General features: G+C 45.5%; 1 protein-coding gene across 2 annotated transcripts in view; it reads left to right on the top strand.

Annotated features, from left to right (window-relative positions):
• Window positions 1-1,343: 1,343 nt before the first annotated feature.
• The window catches only part of rlbp1b (retinaldehyde binding protein 1b), a 28,409-nt gene continuing 2,675 nt past the window's right edge, over window positions 1,344-27,077 (top strand). The window contains exons 1-6 of one of the 2 annotated variants that reach the window (XM_034175787.1): window positions 1,344-1,460; window positions 3,816-3,860; window positions 20,208-20,336; window positions 24,871-25,075; window positions 25,168-25,346; window positions 25,453-25,611. In XM_034175787.1, coding sequence (XP_034031678.1) covers window positions 1,359-1,460; window positions 3,816-3,860; window positions 20,208-20,336; window positions 24,871-25,075; window positions 25,168-25,346; window positions 25,453-25,611 — 819 coding nt within the window. In that variant the 5' untranslated portion in view covers window positions 1,344-1,358. The remainder of the gene's footprint in view (window positions 1,461-3,815; window positions 3,861-20,207; window positions 20,337-24,870; window positions 25,076-25,167; window positions 25,347-25,452; window positions 25,612-27,077) is intronic. The other variant, XM_034175788.1, reaches the window with a different exon arrangement.

The raw sequence follows: 27,077 nt of genomic DNA on the forward strand, positions 1-27,077 counted from the left end.
CTCCAAGCCTGCTCCTGGGGAGCACCGGCCCTTCATGTTTTGATTTGTCAACCTGTCTACTCATACCCGATTAATTAACTCTAGCATTTCTTAGATATTGGTTTGTTGGGACTGGCATTCACACCAAAGAGTTCAATCTTTGTCTCATCAGACCAGAGAATTTTGTTTCTCGTAGTTTGAGAGTCCTTCAGGTGCCTTTGGGTAAACTCCAGGTGGGCTGCCATGTGCCTTTTACTAAGGAGTGGCTTCCGTCTGGCCACTCTACCATACTGGGTTGATTGGTGGATTACTGCAGAGATGGTTGTCCTTCTGGAAGGTTCTTCTCTCTCCACAGAGGAATGCTTAAGCTCTGACACAGTGACCATCCGGTTCTTGGTCACTTCCCTGACTAAGGCCCTTCTCCCTGATCGCTCAGTTAAGACGGGCGGCCAGCTCTAGGAAGAGTCCTGGTGGATCTAAACTTCTTCCATTTATGGATGGCGGTGGCCACTGTGCTTATTGTGACCTTCAAAGCAGCAGAAAAGGTTCTGTACCTTTCCCCATATTTGTGCCTACAAATACAGACAATTCCTTTGACTTCATGTTTGGTTTGTGCTCTGACATCCACTGTCAACTGTAGGACCTTATATGTAGACAGGTGTGTGTCTTTCCAAATTATGTCCAATCAACTGAATTTACTCCAAGTGGACTCCAGTTAAGCTGTAGAAATATCTCCAGGGTGATCAGTGGAAACAGGATGCACCTGAGCTCAATTTTGAGCTTCATGGCAAAGGCTGTGAATACTTATGTACATGTGATTTCTTTTTATATATATATATATATATATATATATATATATATATATATATATATATATATATATATATATATATATATAAATTTGCAAGAATCTAAAAAAAAAACCTTTTTTACATTGTCATTATGGGGTATTATGTGTGGAATTTTGAAGAAAAAAAAAAAGAATTTCATCCATTTTGGAATAAGGCTGTAACATAAAAAAAAGTGGAAACAGTGAAGGACTGTGAATACTTTCACTCCTTTTCTTCATCTGTAGTTTGTTGCAGATCCGACCTGAATGGCCTTTTTCCCATTGTTCGGCTAACCTGTGAATCTGTTTCAGTACAGGCTCCGCCTCCTCCTTTCACCAAACTGTTTTCATGTTCCAGATATGAAAATAGGAATCAGCAGTTAAACAACCCACTGGTCACGCCGCCTGAGTCGCCCACAAATCCGTTCACACGTTTCCCCCAGCCCTTGCCTAAGAACCTAAACGTGTATCAGCATTACCTCATTATTACAGCAGCCACGCCACCACCATCACACCCTCCCCTGGAGTCAAAAGAAATCTGTGTGGTTTAATGTGGTGTGACGCCACTAATCCCAAAGTTACAAATCTCAGGTCCACTCAGCTCCACAGACAGTTCTGCAGCTCCCTGACAGCAAGGACACGTCTGCTCCAGGTAAGGCCTCGTTCATTGAAGTGGGATTAAAACCTTAGCACCTCTCACAGTGGTGATGACAAAACGTCTACCTGCCTTAGATTTCAAAATGTCACATTTGTCTGTTGATGATGACTGTCTCTCTCGGCATTACAGAGATAATACAGGAGAGATTGGGGGGTTAGATTCCCACTGTGACAGCACTGTCCACATTGATACGAAATATGATCATGATTAAATGTTTTCAGCAGGTTCCTGGACGGACACCCAAATATGGCAAACTTTGAGTTCAGTTTTAAGTACTCAGATTCACATAGTTATTTGAATAAATTTTAAAAGAAAAACTGAAATCAGAAAAAAGTGTCAAAGTGTATTTTTCAACCAAAACACATTCAAGTTCAAAGGGAATCGTGAATGCATGCAGTAGAGCGGACTGTCAGCTTTAATCTGAAGGTACTTATTAATGCACTTTTTAAAAATGAGGCTTGAAAAGTTTGGACAACAGTCTGCTGAGCTGTTTGATATCCATGTGTGTGTTAATTCCTTCATTATTTCAGTCAGAAAATTAAACTTCAATGTCAAGTGTTGCATATCCTTTAGAGTTTAGATAAAATATGAAATGTAAAGAATATGACACTGTATGTCAGGAGCAGGCTGTCCTCAAAAACTGAACCAACATGATTAGAGACTAATGAGGGAAGATTCAAGATTCAAACAAGTTTATTGATCCCCAAAGGGCAATTCATATCACACCCAATTACCTCAGACAAAAAATGCAGCAATTAATCCACAGTTATTACTAGTTGAACGTAATAATGGCACACTCACAATTAAAACACTGCACATATACATTTGATTGTTTATGTACACTAAACCTTAAGACAGTCCGTCTTCCAAATTGAGGCAATGTGAGTGTGGGGGGCCACAGCTTTACCCTCGTGCAGCCGTGAGCTTGGGGGAAAATGGAAAGCTGCAGCAGCTGAGCCGCACTGCCTCCCGGTGGGGGGAAAGGAGCAGCAGAGTGGAGGCCTGGGGGGGGTAGGGTCAGAGACACAGGGTAGTGCGTCATTTGTGGGTGTGCAGATAAGTTTATATCAGTTTCTGTCCATGTTTTCATAATGTCTGGGGTTGTCATGACAGCATCAGGGCAGAAAGATAAGAGGGGGAGCCGAATAGTTTACCAAGGCCGTATCCTTCTGGAGGAAAACAAGCGGGGCATTTTGACCTTCAGAGACTGATAAGCCTGCCATGTTTAGGGTTGAGCAGAGAAGCACAGAAATTCCATTTACAGCTCCTCTGACCGACCAAATCCAATTTATGAATATTCCCTGGTCTCTGATATCTTCTTTTGCAAGGCAGACAGTTGCTCTGAGATGTTTTTCAACGTGCATCTGAGTTCAAGGGTTAACGCAGTCTGAGATTGTACTGCCTTGCCCACCTAATTAATCATGCGAACAGGTGAGGGGTTGTGGTTCTGGTAGCAGCCGTCTTGCCAATTCTCCAGTAAGTCAGGGCAACACATAAACCAATAAGCACAAGCCCCCCTACTATAAAACCAACGTCGTCAACGACGTCCTCCACAGACAGTGGAGCCAAGCACGCGATGCACCACTTCTCCCAGGTGTCGAGAACATACACCGCAAGGTTGGTTCCATCTGGGCATGCAGGGTCCCCCAGCCCTGATTTCCTTGTTGAAAAAATAGTGTCAATAGCATTCAGAGACCAGCTGATCAATTCCATGGTTATTCCAAATATAGTTTGAAGAATTCACAGTCTGGTGAAGTAGGGACTTTGAAGGTTGGAGCAGAAATAGAAAAACACAGAGGAGAGGAGAGAGGAGGAGATGCGACGCCACCAAGACACTGTGACAACTCTGAAGGAGTTATTTTGTTTGTTGCATCATCAGTCACAGATTCATACCAGAGCAGCACAAGTTTAAAACAACAGGTGTAATCAAGGCCAGAGTTTCCCCACATGCCCACTCTGTTTTTAGTTTTACTGGAAACCACTTTGGTTGTTTTTTGGGCTGTGTGATTGATTGATTAATTGATTGACTGCAGTCTCCCACATGCCTTTTAGTTTCCTGTGCTCCCTCTAGAGTCTCCATATGACTTCTAGTCTTCCATGTCCTTTCCAGAGTTTCTTATTTGTCTTGTAAAGGTTTCCATGTACCTTCTACAGTTTCACACCTTATGAAACAGCTGCTTTAATCTTCTGATAAATCACCTGGAAATGGACAAACACTAAATATAGCAGCTTCAGGAGTCCAGAGAGAAGGAAGATTAACTTGTTGACTACAATGTGACCATTGTTTCCACTGGGAGGAGCTAAACTGGCAGAATTCATGCTGATCACAAAATCCTTTTCTTTTTTCAGACTGCACCAAGTGGATTTATAGACACAGAAGACATGGCTGTTGTTGTAAGTATAGATGGTTTTACTTTTGCCGTAACAGTTAACCTGTATGTGTATGGCCTTGCCTTACAATATAAAGCGCCTTGGGGCAACTGTTTGTTGTGATTTGGCGCTATATAAAAAAATTGATTGATTGATTGATGTGTCTGTTATCAGATTTTATACAGAAATTAAATTCAGTTTCACGTAACTTACTGCAAGACCTGAGTTTGACTTTGAACAGGCACATTTTGTGATGACACAATGAGCAGCACAGAATCAGGAGGTTAAAACAAACAAATGAACAAACAAACAAATAAATAAATAATATTATTTGAAACAGGTGTTGTCAACAGGTGATTGTAATCATGATTTAGTACAAAAGCAGTATCCAGAAAAGGCAGAATCTATCAGGAGCAGAGATGGGCAGAGGCTCTGCAGTTTGTCAATAAATGTGAGAAAATTGTTGAAATACTTAAAAATGTTTCTCAAAAAAACAATTGGAAAGGATTTTCATATTTCTCCCTCTACAGTGTGTAATATCATTAAAAGATTCAAGGAATCTGGATGAATTTCAATGCGTAAAGGGCGAGTGCACAAGCCTAAGATGAACTCTTATCCCTCAGGTGGCACTGCATCAAGAACTGTCATTCATCAATAGCTGATATAACCATGTGGGTAAGGGATTACTTTGGGAACCACTGCAAAGCACTAAAGGATGGAGCAACATTCACAAGTGGCACTTAAAAAATTACTGTGCAAAAAAAAAAAAAAGATTGTTAACCTTTTCAGAAGCAGCATGGATATCTCTAGGCTTGCAGGCACCAAGGTTGAACTACCACACGGTACTAATGCATATTGTGTTCAGATGAATCAGTGTTCAAGATCTCCTTTGGAAGAAATGGACACTATGTGCTATGGACCATAGATGAGAAGAAAGACCATGTAGGCTGTTATCATCAGCAAGTCCCAAAGAAAGTGTGGGGTTGTGTCAGGGCCCTTGGCAAAGGTAATTTAGATTTCTGTGATGGCAGTATTAATACAGAAAAGTACACTGACATTTTAGAGCAACATATGCTGTCTTCAAGATGACATCTTTTCCCGGGGCATCCATACATTTTTAAACAATACAATGCAATACCAGATTTTGCACACATTACAAAGACATGGAGGGTACGGGTACTGGTGTGGCCTTCCTGCAGTCCTGGTCTGTCCATAGTAGAGAATATATGGAGAATTTTGCAATGAAAAATGAAATGACAATAAACCTGTATTGTTACACACTTTAAAACATGTTTACAGGAAGAATGAGACAAAATAACACCAGAAGCGCTTCATTGTTTGATCATCTGCAGAGGAATGGTCTATTTGAAGAGTTTCAGTCAGGTTTTAGAATTCATCATAGTACAGAAACAGCATTAGTGAAGGTTACAAATGATCTTCTTATGGCCTCAGACAGTGGACTCATCTCTGTGCTTGTCCTGTTGGACCTCAGTGCTGCTTTTGATACTGTTGACCATAAAATTTTATTACAGAGATTAGAGCATGCCATAGTTATTAAAGGCACTGTGCTGCGGTGGTTTGAATCATATTTATCTAATAGATTACAATTTGTTCATGTAAATGCAGAGTCTTCTTCACAGACTAAGGTTAATTATGGAGTTCCACAAGGTTCTGTGCTAGGACCAATTTTATTCACTTTATACATGCTTCCCTTAGGCAGTATTATTAGAAAGCATTGCTTAAATTTTCATTGTTACGCAGATGATACCCAGCTTTATCTATCCATGAAGCCAGAGGACATGTTGTGAAAGTGTAGGAACACGGACCCACAACAGGGGGCGCAAATGAACGGACAATGGAGGAGTCGAATAACACTGCTTTTACTGTTGTGAAACAGGCACAACAAATACAACCGATTACAATATTGAAATGGAGTCCAATTACAATGGTGTCGTGTGGGCAGGCTCGACGATAGGAGACGTCTGTCCAAGTCGAACCGGAACCAACCCGATTTCCTCTGCCACCGAACCCCGGGAATACTGGAGCCGCCAAGTCCCGAATTCCCAGGTGGCCACTGCCTCCGCTCGTCGGATCCGGTACTGCTGGCAAGAAACAGAAACAGTCAGGTGTGGATGCGGCTGCACCCAGCAACACGGAGGGTGGAGAGTCCACCTCCACCTCTCGTCAACAACAATGTAGGAAGGTGAGTACTTATCCGAACGTTGTCTAGTAGTCAGCTGTCCTACAGATAATCAAACGAGAATACAATTAATGTCACACGTGTGTGCAGGCTGAGATGGTTACCTCTTTGGTAAGGCGATATCTCGGCAAATGAGGTGGAGATGCCGTCCTGCTGATATACCTCCTTATTGATTGGGATCAGCTGTCTCCAGTGATGGATGACAGCTGTCATCCTGGCTGCTCCCGTAAGGCGGCAGCGCCCTCCGGTGCCTGGAGCCCGCACTCCAGGCAGGGCGCCCTCTAGTGGTGGTGGGCCAGCAGTACCTCCTCTTCAGCGGCCCACACAACAGGACCCCCCCCTCAACGGGCGCCTCCTGGCGCACGACCGGGTTTGTCAGGGTGGCGACGGTAGAAGTCGGCCAGGAGGGCCGGGTCCAGGATGAAGCCCTTCTTCACCCAGGAGCGTTCTTCGGGGCCGTACCCCTCCCAGTCCACCAGATACTGAAAACCCCGGCCCATCCGTCGGACGTCGAGGAGCCGGCGCACGGTCCAAGCCGGCTCTCCGTCGATGATCCGGGCAGGAGGTGGCGCCGGACCCGGAGTGCAGAGGGCTGAGGTGTGATGGGGTTTAATCCTGGACACATGGAATACTGGAAGAATCCACAGTGAGGCCGGAAGCTGGAGCCTCACTGCGGCGGGATTGATGACCTTGAGTATCTTGTAAGGGCCGATGTATCGTTCTTGCAGTTTTGGGGAGTCCACTTGAAGGGGAATGTCCTTGGTGGACAACCACACTTCCTGCCCAGGACGATACGTGGGAGCCGGGGCCCGCCGCCGGTCTGCATGGTTCTTCGCCCTCGTCCGGGCCTTTAACAAAGCAGAACGGGCGGCACGCCACACCCGACGGCACTTCCGTAGGTTGGCCTGGACCGAGGGCACACCAACCTCCCCCTCAACCACCGGAAACAACTTGGGTTGATACCCCAAGCACACCTCGAAAGGGGAGAGGCCGGTGGCTGACGACACTTGACTGTTGTGGGCGTACTCGATCCAGGCCAGGTGGGTACTCCAGGCCGTCGGGTGCGCGGCTGTCACACAGCGTAGGGTCTGCTCCATCTCCTGGTTGGCCCGTTCTGCTTGTCCGTTGGTCTGGGGGTGATACCCGGACGAGAGACTGACCGTGGCCCCCAGTTCCCGGCAAAAGCTCCTCCAAACATGCGAGGAGAACTGGGGACCGCGATCGGAGACGATGTCTGATGGTATCCCATGCAGACGGACGACGTGGTGGACTAGGAGGTCCGCTGTCTCCTGGGCCGTTGGTAGCTTCGGGAGGGCCACGAAGTGGGCCGCCTTGGAGAATCGGTCCACTATCGTGAGAACGACGGTGTTTCCCTGGGACGGCGGGAGACCCGTGACAAAATCCAGGCCGATGTGAGACCAGGGGCGATGAGGCACGGGCAGCGGCTGTAGCAATCCCGATGTCTTGCGGTGGTCGGCCTTGCCCCTGGCGCAGGTGGTACAGGCCTGGATGTAACCCCGGACGTCGGCCTCCAGGGACGCCCACCAGAAGCGCTGCCGGACGACTGCCACGGTTCTTCGCACCCCAGGATGACAGGAGAGCTTAGAACCGTGACAGAAGTCCAGAACTGCAGCCCTGGCTTCTGGTGGGACGTAGAGTTTGTTCTTCGGTCCGGTTCCGGGGTCCGGGTCTCGTGTCAGGGCCTCCCGGATGGTCTTCTCCACGTCCCAGGTGAGGGCGGCCACGATAGCGGACTCCGGGATGATGGGATCCGGGGGATCCGACGACTCCGTTTTGACCTCATCTTCATGTACCCGGGACAAAGCATCCGATCTTTGGTTTTTAGTCCCGGGACGGTAGGTGATCCGGAAGTCAAAACGGCCAAAGAACAGTGACCAGCGGGCTTGCCTGGGATTCAGCCGCTTGGCGGTCCTGATATACTCCAGGTTCCGGTGGTCAGTGAAAACCGTGAATGGCACAGACGTTCCCTCCAACAGATGTCTCCACTCCTCAAGAGCCTCTTTCACCGCAAGGAGCTCTCGATTGCCGACGTCATAGTTCCGTTCGGCTGGGGTCAACCTGCGGTAAAAATAGGCACACGGGTGAAGGACCTTATCGGTCTTCCCGCTCTGGGACAGCACGGCTCCTATCCCTGAGTCCAAGGCGTCCACTTCAACCACTAACTGGCGACTAGGATCGGGCTGCACCAGAACAGGTGCAGACGAGAAGCGCCGTTTCAACTCCTTGAACGCGGCATCGCAACGATCCGACCAGGTGAAGGGGACTTTTGGAGAGGTCAGGGCTGTCAGGGGGCTAACTACCTGACTGTAGCCCTTAATGAACCTCCAGTAGAAATTGGCAAAGCCTAGGAACTGTTGCAACTTCCTACGGCTTGTGGGTTGGGGCCAGTCTCTCACTGCCGCGACCTTGGCCGGATCAGGAGCGACGGAGTTGGAGGAGATAATGAACCCCAAGAAGGACAAAGACGTGCGGTGGAACTCACACTTCTCGCCATTCACAAACAGCCGGTTCTCCAACAACCGCTGCAGGACCTGACGTACATGCAGGACATGGGTCTCAGGATCCGGAGAAAAGATGAGAATATCGTCCAGATATACGAAGACGAACCGGTGCAGGAAATCCCGCAAGACATCGTTAACCAACGCTTGGAAAGTCGCGGGAGCGTTTGTGAGACCGAACGGCATGACCAGGTACTCAAAGTGCCCCAAGGGGGTGTTAAATGCCGTCTTCCACTCGTCTCCCTTCCGGATCCGAACCAGGTGATATGCATTTCTAAGATCGAGCTTAGTGAATATTTGGGCTCCATGCAGGGGCGTGAACACTGAATCCAACAGGGGCAACGGGTATCGATTGCGAACCGTGATCTCGTTCAGCCCCCTATAATCAATGCATGGACGAAGACCGCCGTCTTTTTTACCCACAAAAAAGAAACCTGCACCCATCGGGGAGGTGGAATTCCGGATCAACCCGGCAGCTAACGAGTCCTGGATGTAGGTCTCCATTGATTCGCGCTCAGGCCGTGAGAGGTTGTACAGCCTGCTGGACGGGAACTCACTGCCCGGAACCAAATCAATGGCACAATCATAAGGATGGTGGGGAGGAAGAGTGAGCTCCAGATCCTTGCTGAACACATCGACAAGGTCATGGTACTCCACCGGCACTGCCCCCAGATTGGGCGGGACTCTGACCTCCTCCTTAGCTCGGGAGCCGGGAGGAACCGAGGAACCTAGACACACCCGATGGCAGGTCTCGCTCCACTGAACCACTACCCCAGACGGCCAATCAATCCGGGGATTGTGCTTCAACATCCAGGGAAATCCTAAAACCACACGGGAGGTGGCCTGAGTCACAAAAAACTCGATCACCTCCCGGTGATTCCCTGACACCACCAGAGTTACAGGTGGTGTCTTATGCGTGATCGGAGGGAGAAGGGAGCCATCTAGTGCCCGAACCTGTACAGGCGAGGTAAGCGCCACCAGAGGGAGCCCTATCTCCCTAGCCCATCTGCTATCCAACAGATTCCCCTCAGAGCCCGTGTCCACCAGTGCTGGGGCCTTCAGGGTTGAGTCCTCATACAGGATCGTGACTGGGAGTCGTGTAGCAATGTGGGTGTGTCCCATGTGAATGTCTCGACCCACCCCTAGTCCAGTCTCTAGGGGCGGGCGTTTGGAGTTTGACCGCTCTGGGCAGTCTCTTACGTGGTGCTCTGTCGAGCCACAAACAAAACAAGCTCCGTGGGCCTGCCTCCTCTGTGCATCTGGTGCCCTAAATGTTGCCCTACTCGTGTCTTTAGCTTCGTCAGTAGGGGGAGCTGTGGCCCCACGGAGCGCAGGGGCCGTGGAGCGTGGGGAAGGCGGAGCGCGGTCGGATCCGGAAGGGAGAGGGACGGCGCGTGCCCGGCCACGCCCTTTGTCTCGTTCCCGCCGACGTTCTTCTAACTGGTTGTCCAATCGTATGACAAGATCGATGAGCCCGTCTAAATCCCGCGGTTCGTCCTTAGCCACCAGGTGCTCCTTGAGAACCAACGACAGTCCGTTTACAAAGGCGGCGCGGAGGGCAGTGCTATTCCAGCCGGACCTGGCAGCCGCGATGCGGAAGTCGACTGCATAGGCAGCTGCGCGCCGACGCCCCTGTCTCATCGACAGTAGCACGGTTGAAGCGGTTTCTCCTCTATTGGGGTGATCGAACACGGTTCTGAACTCCCTCACAAACCCATCATATGTCTGAAGGAGCCGTGACTTTTGCTCCCAGAGCGCTGTAGCCCAAGCGCGTGCCTCGCCGCGAAGCAGGTTTATTACATAAGCTACCTTGCTAGCATCGGTCGCGTACATGACTCTGGACGCTCTGCGAAGACGAGCGAACACTGCATAAGAAAATCCGCGCACGTCTCCACACAGCCTCCGTACGGCTCTGGGGGGCTTATGTATGCTTCCGGGGAAGGTGGGAGGGGTCGTTGAACGACCAGTGGAACGTCAATGTTACGCACAGGGTCTACGGGAGGGAGAGTCGCAGCGGCGCCCGGAGGGCGCGCTTCCACCTGCGCGGCGAGAGCCTCCACCCTGCGGTTCAGGAGGACGTTCTGCTCGGTCATCAAATCTAACCGAGTCGTGAAAGCGGAGAGGATCCGCTGCAACTCACCGATTACCCCTCCTGCGGACGCCTGCGCGTCCTGTTCTTCCATTGGCCGTTCAACAGCCGGTTGACGCCCCTCGGGATCCATGACGCTGGCCGAGATATCCTGTTGTGAAAGTGTAGGAACACGGACCCACAACAGGGGGCGCAAATGAACGGACAATGGAGGAGTCAAATAACACTGCTTTTACTGTTGTGAAACAGGCACAACAAATACAACCAATTACAATATTGAAATGGAGTCCAATTACAATGGTGTCGTGTGGGCAGGCTCGACGATAGGAGACGTCTGTCCAAGTCGAACCGGAACCAACCCGATTTCCTCTGCCACCGAACCCCGGGAATACTGGAGCCGCCAAGTCCCGAATTCCCAGGTGGCCACTGCCTCCGCTCGTCGGATCCGGTACTGCTGGCAAGAAACAGAAACAGTCAGGTGTGGATGCGGCTGCACCCAGCAACACGGAGGGTGGAGAGTCCACCTCCACCTCTCGTCAACAACAATGTAGGAAGGTGAGTACTTATCCGAACGTTGTCTAGTAGTCAGCTGTCCTACAGATAATCAAACGAGAATACAATTAATGTCACACGTGTGTGCAGGCTGAGATGGTTACCTCTTTGGTAAGGCGATATCTCAGCAAATGAGGTGGAGATGCCGTCCTGCTGATATACCTCCTTATTGATTGGGATCAGCTGTCTCCAGTGATGGATGACAGCTGTCATCCTGGCTGCTCCCATAAGGCGGCAGCGCCCTCCGGTGCCTGGAGCCCGCACTCCAGGCAGGGCGCCCTCTAGTGGTGGTGGGCCAGCAGTACCTCCTCTTCAGCGGCCCACACAACAGGACACACACCAATTAGCTAAACTGCAGGATTGTCTTACAGACATAAAGACATGGATGACCTCTAATTTCCTGCTTTTAAACTCAGATAAAACTGAAGTTATTGTACTTGGCCCCACAAATCTTAGAAACATGGTGTCTAACCAGATCCTTACTCTGGATGGCATTACCCTGACCTCTAGTAATACTGTGAGAAATCTTGGAGTCATTTTTGATCAGGATATGCCATTCAATGCGCATATTAAACAAATATGTAGGACTGCTTTTTTGCATTTGCGCAATATCTCTAAAATTAGAAAGGTCTTGTCTCAGAGTGATGCTGAAAAACTCATGCATTTATTTCCTCTAGGCTGGACTACTGTAATTCATTATTATCAGGTTGTCCTAAAAGTTCCCTGAAAAGCCTTCAGTTAATTCCAAATGCTGCAGCTAGAGTACTGACGGGGACTAGAAGGAGAGAGCATATTTCACCCATATTGGCCTCTCTTCATTGGCTTCCTGTTAATTCTAGAATAGAATTTAAAATTCTTCTTCTTACTTATAAGGTTTTGAATAATCAGGTCCCATCTTATCTTAGGGACCTCATAGTACCATATATCACCCCAATAGAGCGCTTCGCTCTCAGACTGCAGGCTTACTTGTAGTTCATAGGGTTTTTAAGAGTAGAATGGGAGGCAGAGCCTTCAGCTTTCAGGCTCCCCTCCTGTGGAACCAGCTCCCAATTCGGATCAGGGAGACAGACACCCTCTCTACTTTTAAGATTAGGCTTAAAACTTTCCTTTTTGCTAAAGCTTATAGTTAGGGCTGGATCGGGTGACCCTGAACCATCCCTTAGTTATGCTGCTATAGACTTAGACTGCTGGGGGGTTCCCATGATGCACTGAGTGTTTCTTTCTCTTTTTGCTCTGTATGCACCACTCTGCATTTAATCATTAGTGATTGATCTCTGCTCCCCTCCACAGCATGTCTTTTTCCTGGTTCTCTCCCTCGGCCCCAACCAGTCCCAGCAGAAGACTGCCCCTCCCTGAGCCTGATTCTGCTGGAGGTTTCTTCCTGTTAAAAGGGAGTTTTTCCTTCCCACTGTTGCCAAGTGCTTGCTCACAGGGGGTCGTTTTGACCGTTGGGGTTTTTCTGTAATTATTATATGGCCTTGCCTTACAGTATAAAGCGCCTTGGGGCAACTGTCTGTTGTGATTTGGCGCTATATAAATAAATTTGATTTGATTTGATTTGTTTAGTATCTTCAATGCCAAACTGTCTATAAGTGTTGTGAAGGAATGACAACATTACAAACTGGTAAATGTTTTACTGCCCCAACTTTTATTTTATTTATTTTTGGAATATGTTGCAGGCCATAAATGCATATTAACTAATGAAATGAAGTTAGCCACACAAAACATGAAATACATTGGGTTAATGCTGATGGAACAGAAGTGAAAGTATAATGTAAGAATCACTGCTGCAATTTTGTTTTTTATTATCATTATTATTATTTGCATTTTCCAAAACCATTCAAACATTTTCTGATCTGGAGTTGTAAATCGTTACCCGTCAGGGTGTTTTATATCTCTACCGACTGCACTCGTAGTTTGCTTATCTACTAACATCACTCTTAATTTTCTATGCTGGTTAATATTCATTTTGTGCACTTTTCTTGACAGAATTGTAGAATTTGTATCATTTTTCTCAGTAACACATATGTGTGTACTGAAGTGATCTTAATGAACAAACAGCAACAAAGCAGCGTGCAGAGTGAAAGTGTCATTACCACTGACAGTTACACTTAATTCAGTTACAGCTGAACGTTTCCCAAAAGCCCGTTGCAGATGCCGTCAGCAGCTACTGAAGATTTAATTACTAATCTGTGATGCTCGATTTTCCTGGACTCGTGAGAGAGATTACTGAACACTGAACTGGATGTTTGTTCTCGTGTGGATTAGAGCTGTTTGAAACCAGCACCACGGAGTCTTGTGAGAGAATTTCATTAAAACATTACTGCATTTCACTGGTGGCTTGCAGCAGCACAAAAAGCTTTAAAATCTTACTGCTGCGATAAGCCACATGTGACTGGACGGCGTCACTGTGGGCGTTTGACTTCCCGTATGAATGCGTATTTAATAAGATGAATAATGGCTGCAGGTCACTGAGCTGTGCCACAGCCGTGTCATTGTGTGTGCTCAGTGGTACGCATTAACTAAATTATTCAGTGCGTTTGTCCTGCTTTAGTACGCCAAAATATCTAATATGAAAAGTTAGTATCTGTCCCAGCACCACAGTGAGAGAACAGAAGTGTTCAGTGTGTTTAGACACACAGCCATGGATAAAGTATTTCAATGAAATGCTTCAGGTAGAATGTCGTGATGGTTTTTCCATTATAAATTGCTCCTTTCTCTGTCCTTGACCAAAAAGTGAGAGCGAGTGGTTCTGTGTGGTAGGAGACCAGGGTTGGGTTCCAGGTCTGTGCATCGTACTGTCTGTCTGTGATCTTGGATTAGACACTTAGTTTGTATTATCCCAGTCCCAGACGAGCCAACTGTAAACAGGTACAAGCCCTGGTTGAGGAAGTAACCTGCCATGGACTTGTGTCCCATCCAGGAGAGTCATAGACTCTCATCTACGTCACACCACAGCATACAGAATAAGCACCAGCACTAATGGGCATGTATAAAACTTATTTCATCTCTAAAAATAGAGGAACAATGTATAAAAGTGGCTGAAATTCCAAAATTCTCGACCAAGTGGTCAACCACAAATGCAGGATTCTGGTCTCAGCTTAACAGAGTTTAATATCAGGGCTGGCATGGGTCGGCACACAAACAGGCAGTCAAAAAACAGCAACAGTAACCAAAACATTAGGCAGAGGCAGGATCCAAAAACAGGCAGACAGGTGGATACACGGTAAAACAAAAACAGGACTGTGAAAACTCTGAGGACAAACACTTGAAAGAGGCACAAGAAACAACAATCTCACAAGTGAGAAAAGAAAGAGCAGTGGCTAAAATAGAGGATGTAATCAGGAGGAAGAGGTGTGTGAGGACAACCCAGTCTCACGGCATGTCGTGATTCAGCAGCACAAAATATACATTAATCTGTTGGTTCGTGATATTGTCGCGAAAAGTGCAAAATGTTCATCATGGGAGCACAAATTTATTCTAATACATTCAGCTGCACAAAATTTAAAGTGAAGCGGGGGGTTCGGGGTGGTTATGGTTAGGGAAAGGAGAAGGGTTAGGTTATGGTTGGAGGTAGGGGTAGAGTTAGTAATACTGAGTTTAAAAAAACCCATCACGAAAATTTGAATCCATTCGTGACAGGAGCATGAAAAAAAAAACATGAGACTGGGCTGGTGAGGAAGGTTTCAGAAAGGGGGCGTGGCAAGCAGGAAGGGAGGACCAGAGGGAAACGCCGAACACTCAGCTTCAGATGAGAAATCTCTCCATAAAACCCCAGTGCAAAAATATGCACATACCATAAATGAGGGGAAAAAAAACCAACAAACCATAAACCCCACAGACCCAAATCATGACAGGCTGCTCCCATTTTGTTCAGGGTCACCATAGCAGATCCAACACAGATCGGGGAGATTGGGAGTTGACAAAAGATTTACACCGGGTGCCCTTCCTGACAGAGCTCCAGTTTTACCTGGAGAAACAGAAACAGGCCCTGGTCTTCCCAAAAGGTCTCCCATCAAAGTACTAACCAGGACTCACTCTCCTCAGCTCTGACTGGATCAGGCTTACACAGAGCAGACTGGTTATCTCAAATGGACAATGTGATATATATATATATATATATATATATATAATCAAATCAAATCAATTTTATTTATATAGCGTCAAATCACAACAAACAGTTGCCCCAAGGCACTTTATATTGTAAGGCAAAGCCATACAATAATTACGTAAAAACCCCAACGGTCAAAACGACCCCCTCTGAGCAAGCACTTGGCAACAGTGGGAAGGAAAAACTCCATTTTAACAGGAAGAAACCTCCAGCAGAACCAGGCTCAGGGGCAGTCTTCTGCTGGGACTGGTTGGGGCTGAGGGAGAGAACTAGGAAAAAGACATGCTGTGGAGGGGAGCAGAGATCAATCACTAATGATTAAATGCAGAGTAGTGCATACAGAGCAAAAAGAGAAAGAAACACTCAGTGCATCATGGGAACCCCCCAGCAGTCTAAGTCTATAGCAGCATAACTAAGGGATGGTTCAGGGTCACCTGATCCAGCCCTAACTATAAGCTTTCGCAAAAAGGAAAGTTTTAAGCCTAATCTTAAAAGTAGAGAGGGTGTCTGTCTCCCTGATCTGAATTGGGAGCTGGTTCCACAGGAGAGGAGCCTGAAAGCTGAAGGCTCTGCCTCCCATTCTACTCTTACAAACCCTAGGAACTACAAGTAAGCCTGCAGTCTGAGAGCGAAGCACTCTATTGGGGTTATATGGTACTATGAGGTCCCTAAGATAAGATGGGACCTGATTATTCAAAACCTTATAAGTAAGAAGAAGAATTTTAAATTCTATTCTAGAATTAACAGGAAGCCAATGAAGAGAGGCCAATATGGGTGAGATATGCTCTCTCCTTCTAGTCCCCGTTAGCACTCTAGCTGCAGCATTTCGAATTAACTGAAGGCTTTTCAGGGAACTTTTAGGACAACCTGATAATAATGAATTACAATAGTCCAGCCTAGAGGAAATAAATGCATGAATTAGATTTTCAGCATCACTCTGAGACAAGACCCTTCTAATTTTAGAGATATTGCGCAAAAGCAGTCCTACATATTTGTTTAATATGCGCATTGAATGGCATATCCTGATCAAAAATGACTCCAAGATTTCTCACAGTATTACTAGAGGTCAGGGTAATGCCATCCAGAGTAAGGATCTGGTTAGACACCATGTTTCTAAGATTTGTGGGGCCAAGTACAATAACTTCAGTTTTATCTGAGTTTAAAAGCAGGAAATTAGAGGTCATCCATGTCTTTATGTCTGTAAGACAATCATGCAGTTTAGCTAATTGGTGTGTGTCCTCTGGCTTCATGGATAGATAAAGCTGGGTATCAGCTGTGTAACAATGAAAATTTAAGCAATGCCGTCTAATAATACTGCCTAACGGAAACATGTATAAAGTGAATAAAATTGGTCCTAGCACAGAACCTTGTGGAACTCCATAATTAACCTTAGTCTGTGAAGAAGATTCCCCATTTACATGAACAAATTGTAATCTATTAGATAAATATGATTCAAACCACCGCAGCGCAGTGCATTTAATACCTATGGCATGCTCTAATCTCTGTATATATATATATATATATATATATATATATATATATATATACGAGGTCTGTCCGTAAAGTATAGGTCCTTTTTATTTTTTTCAAAAACTATATGGATTTCATTCATATGTTTTTACGTCAGACATGCTTGAACCCTCGTGCGCATGCGTGAGTTTTTCCACGCCTGTCGGTGACGTCATTCGCCTGTGAGCACTCCTTGTGGGAGGAGTCGTCCAGCCCCTCGTCGGAATTCCTTTGTCTGAGAAGTTGCTGAGAGACTGGCGCTTTGTTTGATCAAAATTTTTTCTAAACCTGTGAGACACATCGAAGTGGACATGGTTCGAAAAATTAAGCTGGTTTTCAGTGAAAATTTTAACAGCTGATGAGAGATTTTGAGGTGATTCTGTCGCTTTAAGGACTTTTCACGGTGCGAGACGTCGCGCAGCGCTCTCAGGCAGCGTCATCAGCCTGTTTCAAGCTTAAAACCTCCACATTTCAGGCTCTGTTGATCCAGGACGTCGTGCGAGAACAGAGAAGTTTCAGAAGAAGTCGGTTTCAGCATTTTATCTGGATATTCCACTGTTAAAGGAGATTTTTTTAATGAAAGACGTGCGGGCGGATTGCAGCGTCGGCTCGCAGCCGCCGCGACGCTCCGTCACAGGAAAAACACCTCTGCTGGAAGCCTTAAGGACAAGTTGGAACATCTCCAGCTGATAAACAATTTCTCATATACTCACTCCACTGAAAGCCATCAAAAGCCAACTGGATTTTAACAAATGGTTATCAACACGGAGGTGTTTTTCCTGTGCCGCCGCGCCGCGTCGGCTGCGTCCCGACACGCGGACCTGTCCACACGTATTTCATTAAAAAAATCTCCTTTAACAGTGGAATATCCGGATAAAATGCTGAAACCGACTTCTTCTGAAACGTCTCTGTTCTCTCACGACGTCCTGGATCAATAGAGCGTGAAATGTGGAGGTTTTAAGCTTGAAACAGGCTGACGACGGCGGCTGAGAGCGCTGCACGACGTCTCGCACCGCGGGAAGTCCTTAAAGCGACAGAATCACCTCAAAATCTCTCATCAGCTGTTAAAATTTTCACTGAAAACCAGCTTAATTTTTCGAACCATGTCCACTTCGATGTGTCTCACAGGTTTAGAAAAAATTTTGATCAAACAAAGCGCCAGTCTCTCAGCAACTTCTCAGACAAAGGAATTCCGACGAGGGGCTAGACGACTCCTCCCACAAGGAGTGCTCACAGGCGAATGACGTCACCGACAGGCGTGGAAAAACTCACGCATGCGCACGAGGGTTCAAGCATGTCTGACGTAAAAACATATGAATGAAATCCATATAGTTTTTGAAAAAAATAAAAAGGACCTATACTTTACGGACAGCCCTCGTGTATATATATATATATATATATATATATATATATATATATATATATATATATATATATATATATATATATATATATACACACGAGGTCTGTGATAAAACTAACGTACCTTTTTATTTTTTTCAAAAACTATATGGATTTGAATCACGTGCGATTACATCAGACAACCTTGAACCCTCGTGCACATGCGTGAGTTTTTTCACGCCTGTCGGTTACGTCATTCGCCTGTGGGCAGGCTTTGAGTGAGGAGTGGTCCACCCCTCCCGTCGGAATCTCTTTGTCTGACAACTTCCTGAGAGACTGGTGCTTTGCTTGATCAAACTTTTTGAAAAACTGTGAGGCACATCGAAGTGGACACCATTCGAGAAATTCAGATGGTTTTCTGTGAAAATTTTAACGGCTGATGAGAGATTATGGACTGTTGCTGTCGCTTTAAGGACTGCCCACAGAGCAGGACGTCGCGACGCGCCCTGAGCCACCACTGTCTGCCTGTTTCGAGCTGAAAGCTTCCAAATTTAAGCCTCTGTTGACCCAGGACGTCGTGAGAGAACAGAGAACTTTCAGAAGAGGTCGGGATCAGCAGTTTATCTGGACATTCCACTGTTAAAGGAGATTTTATTAATGAAAGACGTGCAGACGGGTCCGCGCGTCGGGACGCAGCCGGCGCGGTTCGGCAGCACAGGAAAAACACCTCCGTGTTGATAACCATTTGTAAAAACCAGGCGGCTTTTGATGGCTTTCACTTGAGTGAGTATCTGAGAAATTGTTTAACAGCTGGGCATGTTCCAACTTGTCCTTAAGGCTTCCAACAGAGGTGTTTCTCCTGTGGCGGCGCGCGGCGCCGGCTGCGTCCTGACGCGCGGACCCGTCCGCACTTTCTTTCATTACAAAATCTCTTTTAACAGTGGAATGTCCGGATAAACTGCTGATCCCCTCTCCTGAAAGTTCTCTGTTCTGTCACGACGTCCTGGGTCAACAGAGACTTAAATTTGTAAGCTTTCAGCTCGAAACAGGCAGACAGCGGCGGCTCAGGGCGCGTCGCGACGTCCCGCTCTGTGGGCAGTCCTTAAAGCGACAGCAACAGTCCATAATCTCTCATCAGCTGTTAAAATTTTCACAGAAAACCAGCTGAATTTCTCAAATGGTGTCCACTTCGATGTGCCTCACAGTTTTTGAAAAAAGTTTGATCAAGCAAAGCATCAGTCTCTCAGGAATTTCTCAGACAAAGAGATTCCGACGGGAGGGGTGGACCACTCCTCACTCAAAGCCAGCCCACAGGCGAATGACGTAACCGACAGGGGTGAAAAAACTCTTGCATGCCCACGAGGGTTCAAGCTTGTCTGATGTAATCACATGTGATTCAAATCCATATAGTTTTTGAAAAAAATAAAAAGGTCCGATACTTTTCTAACAGACCTCGTATATGTGTGTGTGTGTGTGTGGGTGTCTGTGTGTGTGTGTGTATTTTTTTTTTTTTTGGTCAAACCCTTTGAATTTGGTCAAACCCCACACTACAAGTAAATTTACTACAAAAACAGACATTTGAAGTAGATGTAATTGGTACTCCAAAGCAAAAGTTCAAATTCACCTCTTTTACCCTACAAGATCTAAATCAGCAACCGTTCTGTTTTGTGTACACCGGATCCTATCAAGTCTCAGAAGTGGAGCAGAATAGATCCTGATTAGTACTTTGATGGAAGATGTCTTGGGAAGACCAGGGCCAGTTTATGTTTCTCCAGATAATACTGGAGTTGTGTCAGGAAGGACATCCAGTATGAAACTTGTGCCCAATCCTGATGTGGAGCTGTACTGGATCCGCTGTGGCGACCATGAAGGACAGCCAAAGGAACAAACAACAACTCCTACAAGATCTAAATCAGTAACATGCGATATCCACCACATATTGCATATATTTGGACTCTCTAAACTGTGTCAAAGGACAACAGCATAAGCAGTTCCATGAGTAATCTGAACGTCCAGTGGGGGTAATTTATATGGTTACTTATTCTTTCAGAGTGGAACTTATCGTATGGTGTCAGAGGAGGAGCAGGCTCTCAGGGCCAAGCTGGAGCATCTCACGGTCAAGGACCACGGCCCAGTGTTTGGACCCTCTGCTAGCATGCCAGACCACACCAGGCAGAAGGTAAAACAACACTAGTGACAGCAGGATAAATTATGGACAAGTTTGATGAAATCATACTGTGTACTGTATAAAAGAAAAGTCAGGTAACATTTTCCACAAGGACACAATATACTCAGCATTAAAATGATTTATGGTGCATCTGGAAAGTATTCACAGCACTTCACTTTTTCTACATTTACATGTTACAGCCTTATTCCTAAATGGAGGAAATTCATTTTTCCCCTCAAAATTCTACACAGAATACCCCATAATGATAATGTGAAAAAAGTTCTTCAACAACAAAAAAAACCCTAAGAAATGACTTACATATAAGTATTCACAGCCTTTGCCATGAAGCTCAAAATTGAGCTCAGGTGCATCCTGTTTCCACTGATCATCCTGGAGATGTTTCTACAGCTTAACTGGAGTCCACTTGGAGTAAATTCAGGTGATCGGACATGATTTGGAAAAACACACACCTGTCTACATATACAGTAAGATTCCACAGTTCCACAAACCAAGCATGAAGTCAAAGGAATTGTCTGCAGACCTCTGAGACAGGAGTGTTTCAAGGTACAAATCTGGAGAAGGGTACAGAACCTTTTCTGTTGCTTTGAAGGGCCCAATGAGCACAGTGGCCTCCATCATCTGTAAATGGAAGAAGTTTGGATCCACCAGGGCTCTTCCTACAGCTGGCTGCCTGTGTTAACTGAGCGATCAGGGAGAAGGGCCTTAGTCAGGAAGGTGACCAAGAACCCGATGGTCACTGTGTCACAGCTCGAGCATTCCTCTGTGGAGAGAGGAGAACCTTCCAGAAGGACAACCATCTCTGCAGCAATCCACCAATCAGGCCTGTATGGTAGAGTGTCCAGACAAAAGCCACTCCTTAATAAAAGTCACATGGCCGCCAACCTGGAGTTTGCCAAAAGGTACCTGAAGGACTCTCAGACCATGAGTAACAAAATTCTCTGGCCTGATGAGACAAAGATTGAACTCTTTGGTGTGAATACCAGATATCATGTTTCCCCGAAACCAGGCACCATCCATACAGTGAAGCAAGGTGGTGGCAGCATCATGATGTGGGGATGTTTTTCAGCAGCAGGAACTGAGAGACTAGTCAGGATTGAGGGAAAGATGAATGCAGTAATGTATAGAGAATGCAATGTCCAACCATCAGGTTGGGTGGGTAGCGTCAGTGCACAGCCATTTTGAGATCTCTCCGGAGATGTTCAATCTGACTCAGGTCTGCTCTCTGGCTGGGCCACTCAAGGACATTCACAGAGTTGTCCTGAAGCCACTCCTTTGATATCTTGACTGTGTGCTTAGTGTCTCCTGTTGAAAGATGAATCGTTGCCCCAGTCTGAGGTCAACAGTACTCTGGAGCAGGTTTTCATCCAGGATGTCTCTGTACATTGCTGCATTCATCTTTCCCTCAATCCTGACAAGTCTCCCAGTTCTTGTGAATGATAAACATCCCCACAGCATGATGCTGCCACAACCATGCTTCACTGTAGGGATGGTGCTTGGTTTCCTGTAAACATGACACCTGGCATTCACACCAAAGAGTTCAAGCTTTGTCTCATTTGACCAGAGAATTTTGTTTCTCATGGTCTGAGAGTCCTTCAGGTGCCTTTTGGCAAACTCCAGGTGGGCTACCATGTGCCTATTATTAAGGAGTGGCTTCTGTCTGGACACTCTACCATACAGGCCTGATTGGTGGATTGCTGCAGAGATGGTTGTCCTTCTGGAAGGTTCTCCTCTCTCCACAGAGGAATGCTGGACCTCTGACAGATTGACCATTGGGACCTTCAAAGCAGCAGAAAGTTTTCTGTACCCTTTCCCAGATTTGTGACTCGAGACAATCCTGTCTCGGAGGTCTGCAGACAATTCCTTTGACTTCATGCTTGGTTTGTGCTCTGACATGCACTGTCAACTGTGGAACCTTATATGTAGATATACAGTGGGGTAAAAAAGTATTTAGTCAGCCCCTGATTGTGCAAGTTCTCCTACTTAGAAAGATGAGAGAGGTCTGTAATTTTCATCATAGGTACACTTCAACTGTGAGAGACAAAATGAGAAAAAAAAATCCAGGAAATCAAATTGTAGGATTTTTAAATAATTTATTTGTAAATTATGGTGGAAAATAAGTATTTGGTCAATAGCAAAAGTCCAGCTCAATACTTTGTAAAATAATCTTTGTTGGCAATGACAGAGGTCAAACGTTTCCTGTAAGTCTTCATCAGGTTTGCACACACTGTAGCTGGTATTTTGGCCCATTCCTCAGTGCAGATCTCCTCTAGAGCTGTGATGTTTTGGGGCTGTCACTGGGCAACACGGACTTTCAATTCCCTCCACAAATTTTCTATGGGGTTGAGGTCTGGAGACTGGCTCAGCCACTCCAGGACCTTGAAATGCTTTTTAACAGAGCCACTCCTTTGTTGCCCGAGTGGTGTGTTTGGGATCATTGTCATGCTGGAAGAACCAGCTACGTTGCATCTTCAATACTCTCACTGAAGGAAGGACGTTTTGGCTTAAAATCTCACGATACATGGCCCCGTTCATTGTTCCCTTAACACGGATCAGTCATCCTGTCCCCTTTGCAGAAAAACAGCCCCAAAGCATGATGTTTCCACCCCCATGCTTCACAGTAGATATGGTGTAGATATGGTGTTCTTGGAATGCAACTCAGCATTCTTCTTCCTCCAAACACGACGAGTTGAGTTTTTACTAAAAAGTTCTATTTTGATTTCATCTGACAACATGATATTCTCCCAATCCTCTTCTGGATCATCCATATGCTCTCTGGCAAACTTCAGACAGGCCTAGACACGTACTGACTTAAGCAGGGGGACACGCCTGGTACTGCAGGATTTGAGTCCCTCTCTGTGTAGTGTGTAGCTTTTGTTACTTTGGTCCCAGCTCTCTGCAGGTCATTCATCAGGTCCCTCCCTGTAGTTCTGGAATTTTTGTTCACCGTTCTCATGATCTTTTGACCCCATGGGATGACATCTTTCGTGGAGCCCCAGATCAAGGGAGATTATCAATGGTCTTGTATGTCTTCCATTTTCTTACAATTGCTCCGACAGTTGATTTATTCACACCAACCTGCTTGACTATTGTAGATTAATTCTTTCCAGCCTGGTGCACATCTACAATGTTCTTCCTGGTGTCCTTCAGCAGCTCTTTGGTCTTGGCCATGGTTGAGTTTGAAGTCTGACTGTTTGAGGCTGTGGATAGGTGTCTTTTATACAGATAACGAGTTCCAACAGATGCCATTATAATACAGGTAACAGGTGGAGGACAGAAGAATGTCATAAAGAAGAAGTTACAGGTCTGTGAGAGTCAGAAATCTTGCTTGTTTGTGGGTGACCAAATACTTATTTTCCACCACAGTTTACAAAGAAATTCTTTAAAAATCCTACAATGTGATTTCCTAGATTTTTTTTTCTCATTTTGTCTCTCATAGTTGGAGTGTACCTATGATGAAAATTACAGACCTCTCTCATCTTTCTAAGTAGGAGAACTTGCACAATCAGGGACTGAATAAATACTTTTCACCCCACTGTATGTAGGCCTTTCCAAATCAATCTGCAAAAATCTAAAAAACAAACAAAAAAAACTTTTTTCACATTGTCATTATGGGGTATTGTGTGTGTTGAATTTTGAGGGAGGGGAAAAAATTTATTTTATCCATTTTGGAATAAGGCTGTAACATAACAAAATGTGGGTGTTCTGACCTCCTCCCACTTCCACAGACATACAGATTAGGTGAACTAGAAACTTTAAACTGACTGTAGGCCTGTGTTTGTATGTGGCCCTGTGGTAGACTGGTGTCCTGTTTAGGGTATACCCTGCCTCTTGCCCTATGATCAAAAAAATGAATTCCGATTTATGTCTTTATTTGCTTGGCGTTTCAGCTATGGTTAGTTGATATGTGATTGAAGTGGATACTTTTGTAGAGACTTTGTTTGACATTTTGATGTATAATAAGTGTATGTTGGTGTCAGCATTGGTTAGTTATGAGTGTTCAAATGTTCCAAAACAGGGCAAGTCCCCAAATTTAGGGGACTCTAGGGTTTAAGAGGTTAAGCAAATATGTGAATAATTATGCTGAGTTCTGTCAATAGAATGCAAAGAAATGTGCACACAGTGTTGTCTGTGTGCAGCATAATTCTTTGCCAGTTGACTTACCATGGATAGAACAATAAATAAGATTTTTTTTTTTTTTTGGTTTGTTTTGTTTGTTTTTAAATTGCCCACTGTATGAACATGCTCAGTTATGTGGCAGAGTTCATGACTAACAAAGCACAAGGTGCATATCTGTAAGTGGGTGATTTAATTTTATTTTGCATGTACAGCCATTAACAAGAGCAAAATGCTCATTTACTTGCTGCTGTCTACATTACTGTTCACTATCAATTGTGCAATTATTCATAGTAAATAACCTGCAAAACCTTCTGAACCCCAAAATGCAAAAGTTTGGTTTGTCCACGTAATTTAGCGCATGTTATTTAATAAATCAGGTCCTAACTGTCCAGTGTGGCTCCCCCTGCAGGCCAAGGATGAGCTGAGTGAGACAGATGAAAAGCGGGTATTGGCAGTGAAGGAGCTGCGTGAAATCATTAAGGAGAAGGCAGATGGAGGTGATGAATTGGCTAAGGCGATCCAGGACACCTTTGGGGAGAAACCTGATGAGGTGCTGGTTCGCTTCATTCGTGCCAGGAAGTACGATGTGCTCCGAGCCTACGATCTCATGAAAGGTATGTCAGGAGTTGAACATTTTAAAGAGGCATCTGTAGAGAAAATAAGTATAGAATTTGTTGAGGTGTTCTGCTCCTGTGTTTCCATGCAGGCTACGTTCGCTTCAGGAAGGACTACCCTGAGCTTTTTGAGAATTTGACCCCAGAGGCCGTACGCAGCACCATCGAGGCCGGCTACCCTGGTGTCCTGCAGAGCCGAGACAAGTACGGCCGTGTGGTGCTGCTCTTCAACATCGAGAACTGGGATTATGAGGAGATCACCTTCGATGAGGTACAGTGAATTACTACATATCCCACAATGCATGTGGAAATCTGATCAGCAAAGTCATGAGGGGAAAATATTCACTACTGTCCACGGCGTGCATGTGTGCACACAGATCCTTCGTGCCTACTGTGTCATCTTGGAGAAACTGCTCGAGAATGAGGAGACACAAATCAATGGATTCTGCATCATTGAGAACTTCAAGGGTTTCACCATGCAGCAGGCATCAGGGATCAAACCCACAGAGCTCAAGAAGATGGTGGACATGCTGCAGGTGCTAAACCTAAACATTTATGTCATGAGACAGTTGGTTTCTATAAGAAGAAGAAGAAGAAAAAAGATCAAAGCAGGAAAGAAGTGACACCCATACATGACATGCCAACTTTGTATTCAAATTTAAAGCATTCAAATGAATGCTCCTTTATTTCCTCACCCAAATTAATTAATAATTAACTCAACTGCAACAAAGTTCTCAAAATTTCTTCATAATCACTTTCTTCTTGATGCGCCTGTTAGGAGTCACCACAAGAGATAGCACATCCATAAACCTCCTCTTTGGCCTTCCTCTTCTCATCCTGCCTTGTGGTTGCATCCTCAGCATCCTTCTCCCTGTATACCCTGTGTCTCTGACTGTGTCCAAACCATCCTACCTGTGCTGTTCCTCTGATATGTTCATTCCTAATCTTGTCCATCCTCATCACTCCCAAAGCATCTTAAATTTTACCACCTCTAGTTCCGCCTCCTGTCTTATTGTTAACGCCACTGCCTCTAAGCTGTACAGCATAGCTGCTCTCACTGCCATCTTTTAACCTTCATATCCTTCTGTCACAAATCAAACCCACTCCACCCCGCTATGGAGCTAAATCAAGGCCAAAAGTTTTGTAATCTGAAAATAAAAAAGATTGAAAAAATAAATTTTGAAACTGAAAATTCAATGTTTGTTCTTGAATTTTATAATCATTTCAAAAGTATTATCAAAATAAAAATAAGTGTAAGATATATATTTTTCAGTTTAAATACATTTTTGATTCAGCTCTGTAATTTTTTGGATCAAATTTATTTTCATTCATATTTCTTTTTTTCACCTTCAGATCTTTTTTTTCACTTTTAGATCTTATTTTTTCAAAACTTTTGGCCCTGTTCTGTCGTGGGAGGGCGTGGCTTCGATTGAGAGGGGTGTGGAATTATGAGTGACAGGAGAGCAATCAGTCCTCACATGATGTTGCTTTCAGGAAACGTAGGTACTTTGATAGATAGTGACTCTTCTCCCGTCTCCATCGTTTATTTACTATGCAGCTGGCGCGTGAAAGAAAATAGAGAGAATGAAAGCTTATTACGAGGCTTTAAACCCTGGAGATGAAGCTGTTTATTGTGATCGATGTGTAACAGTTGGTTCAGTGGATCCGTATGTTGTACTGGATAATGAATTTAATGACGATGTAACAAAGTTGACCGCCCGTAAATCCAAATCCAAAGCCGCCCGGAAGAGCGCTCTGGCAGTGTGAAGAAGCCTCAGCATTACAGGCCCGGCACCGTGGCGCTGAGAGAGATCCACCGCTACCAGAAATCCACCGAGCTGCTGATCCACAAGCTGCCAACCAGGTCAGCCTCGCCGGCCTCCTGCAGAGCGTCACAGTGGAGCTCTGAAAGCAGAGGTCGGTCTTGAAGTCCTGAGCAATTTCTCTCACCAGGTGCTGGAAGGGCAGCTTGTGGATCAGCAGCTCGGTGGATTTCTGGTAG

This window comes from Thalassophryne amazonica, chromosome 8, assembly GCF_902500255.1.
Source record: "Thalassophryne amazonica chromosome 8, fThaAma1.1, whole genome shotgun sequence".
NCBI lineage: Eukaryota > Metazoa > Chordata > Actinopteri > Batrachoidiformes > Batrachoididae > Thalassophryne > Thalassophryne amazonica.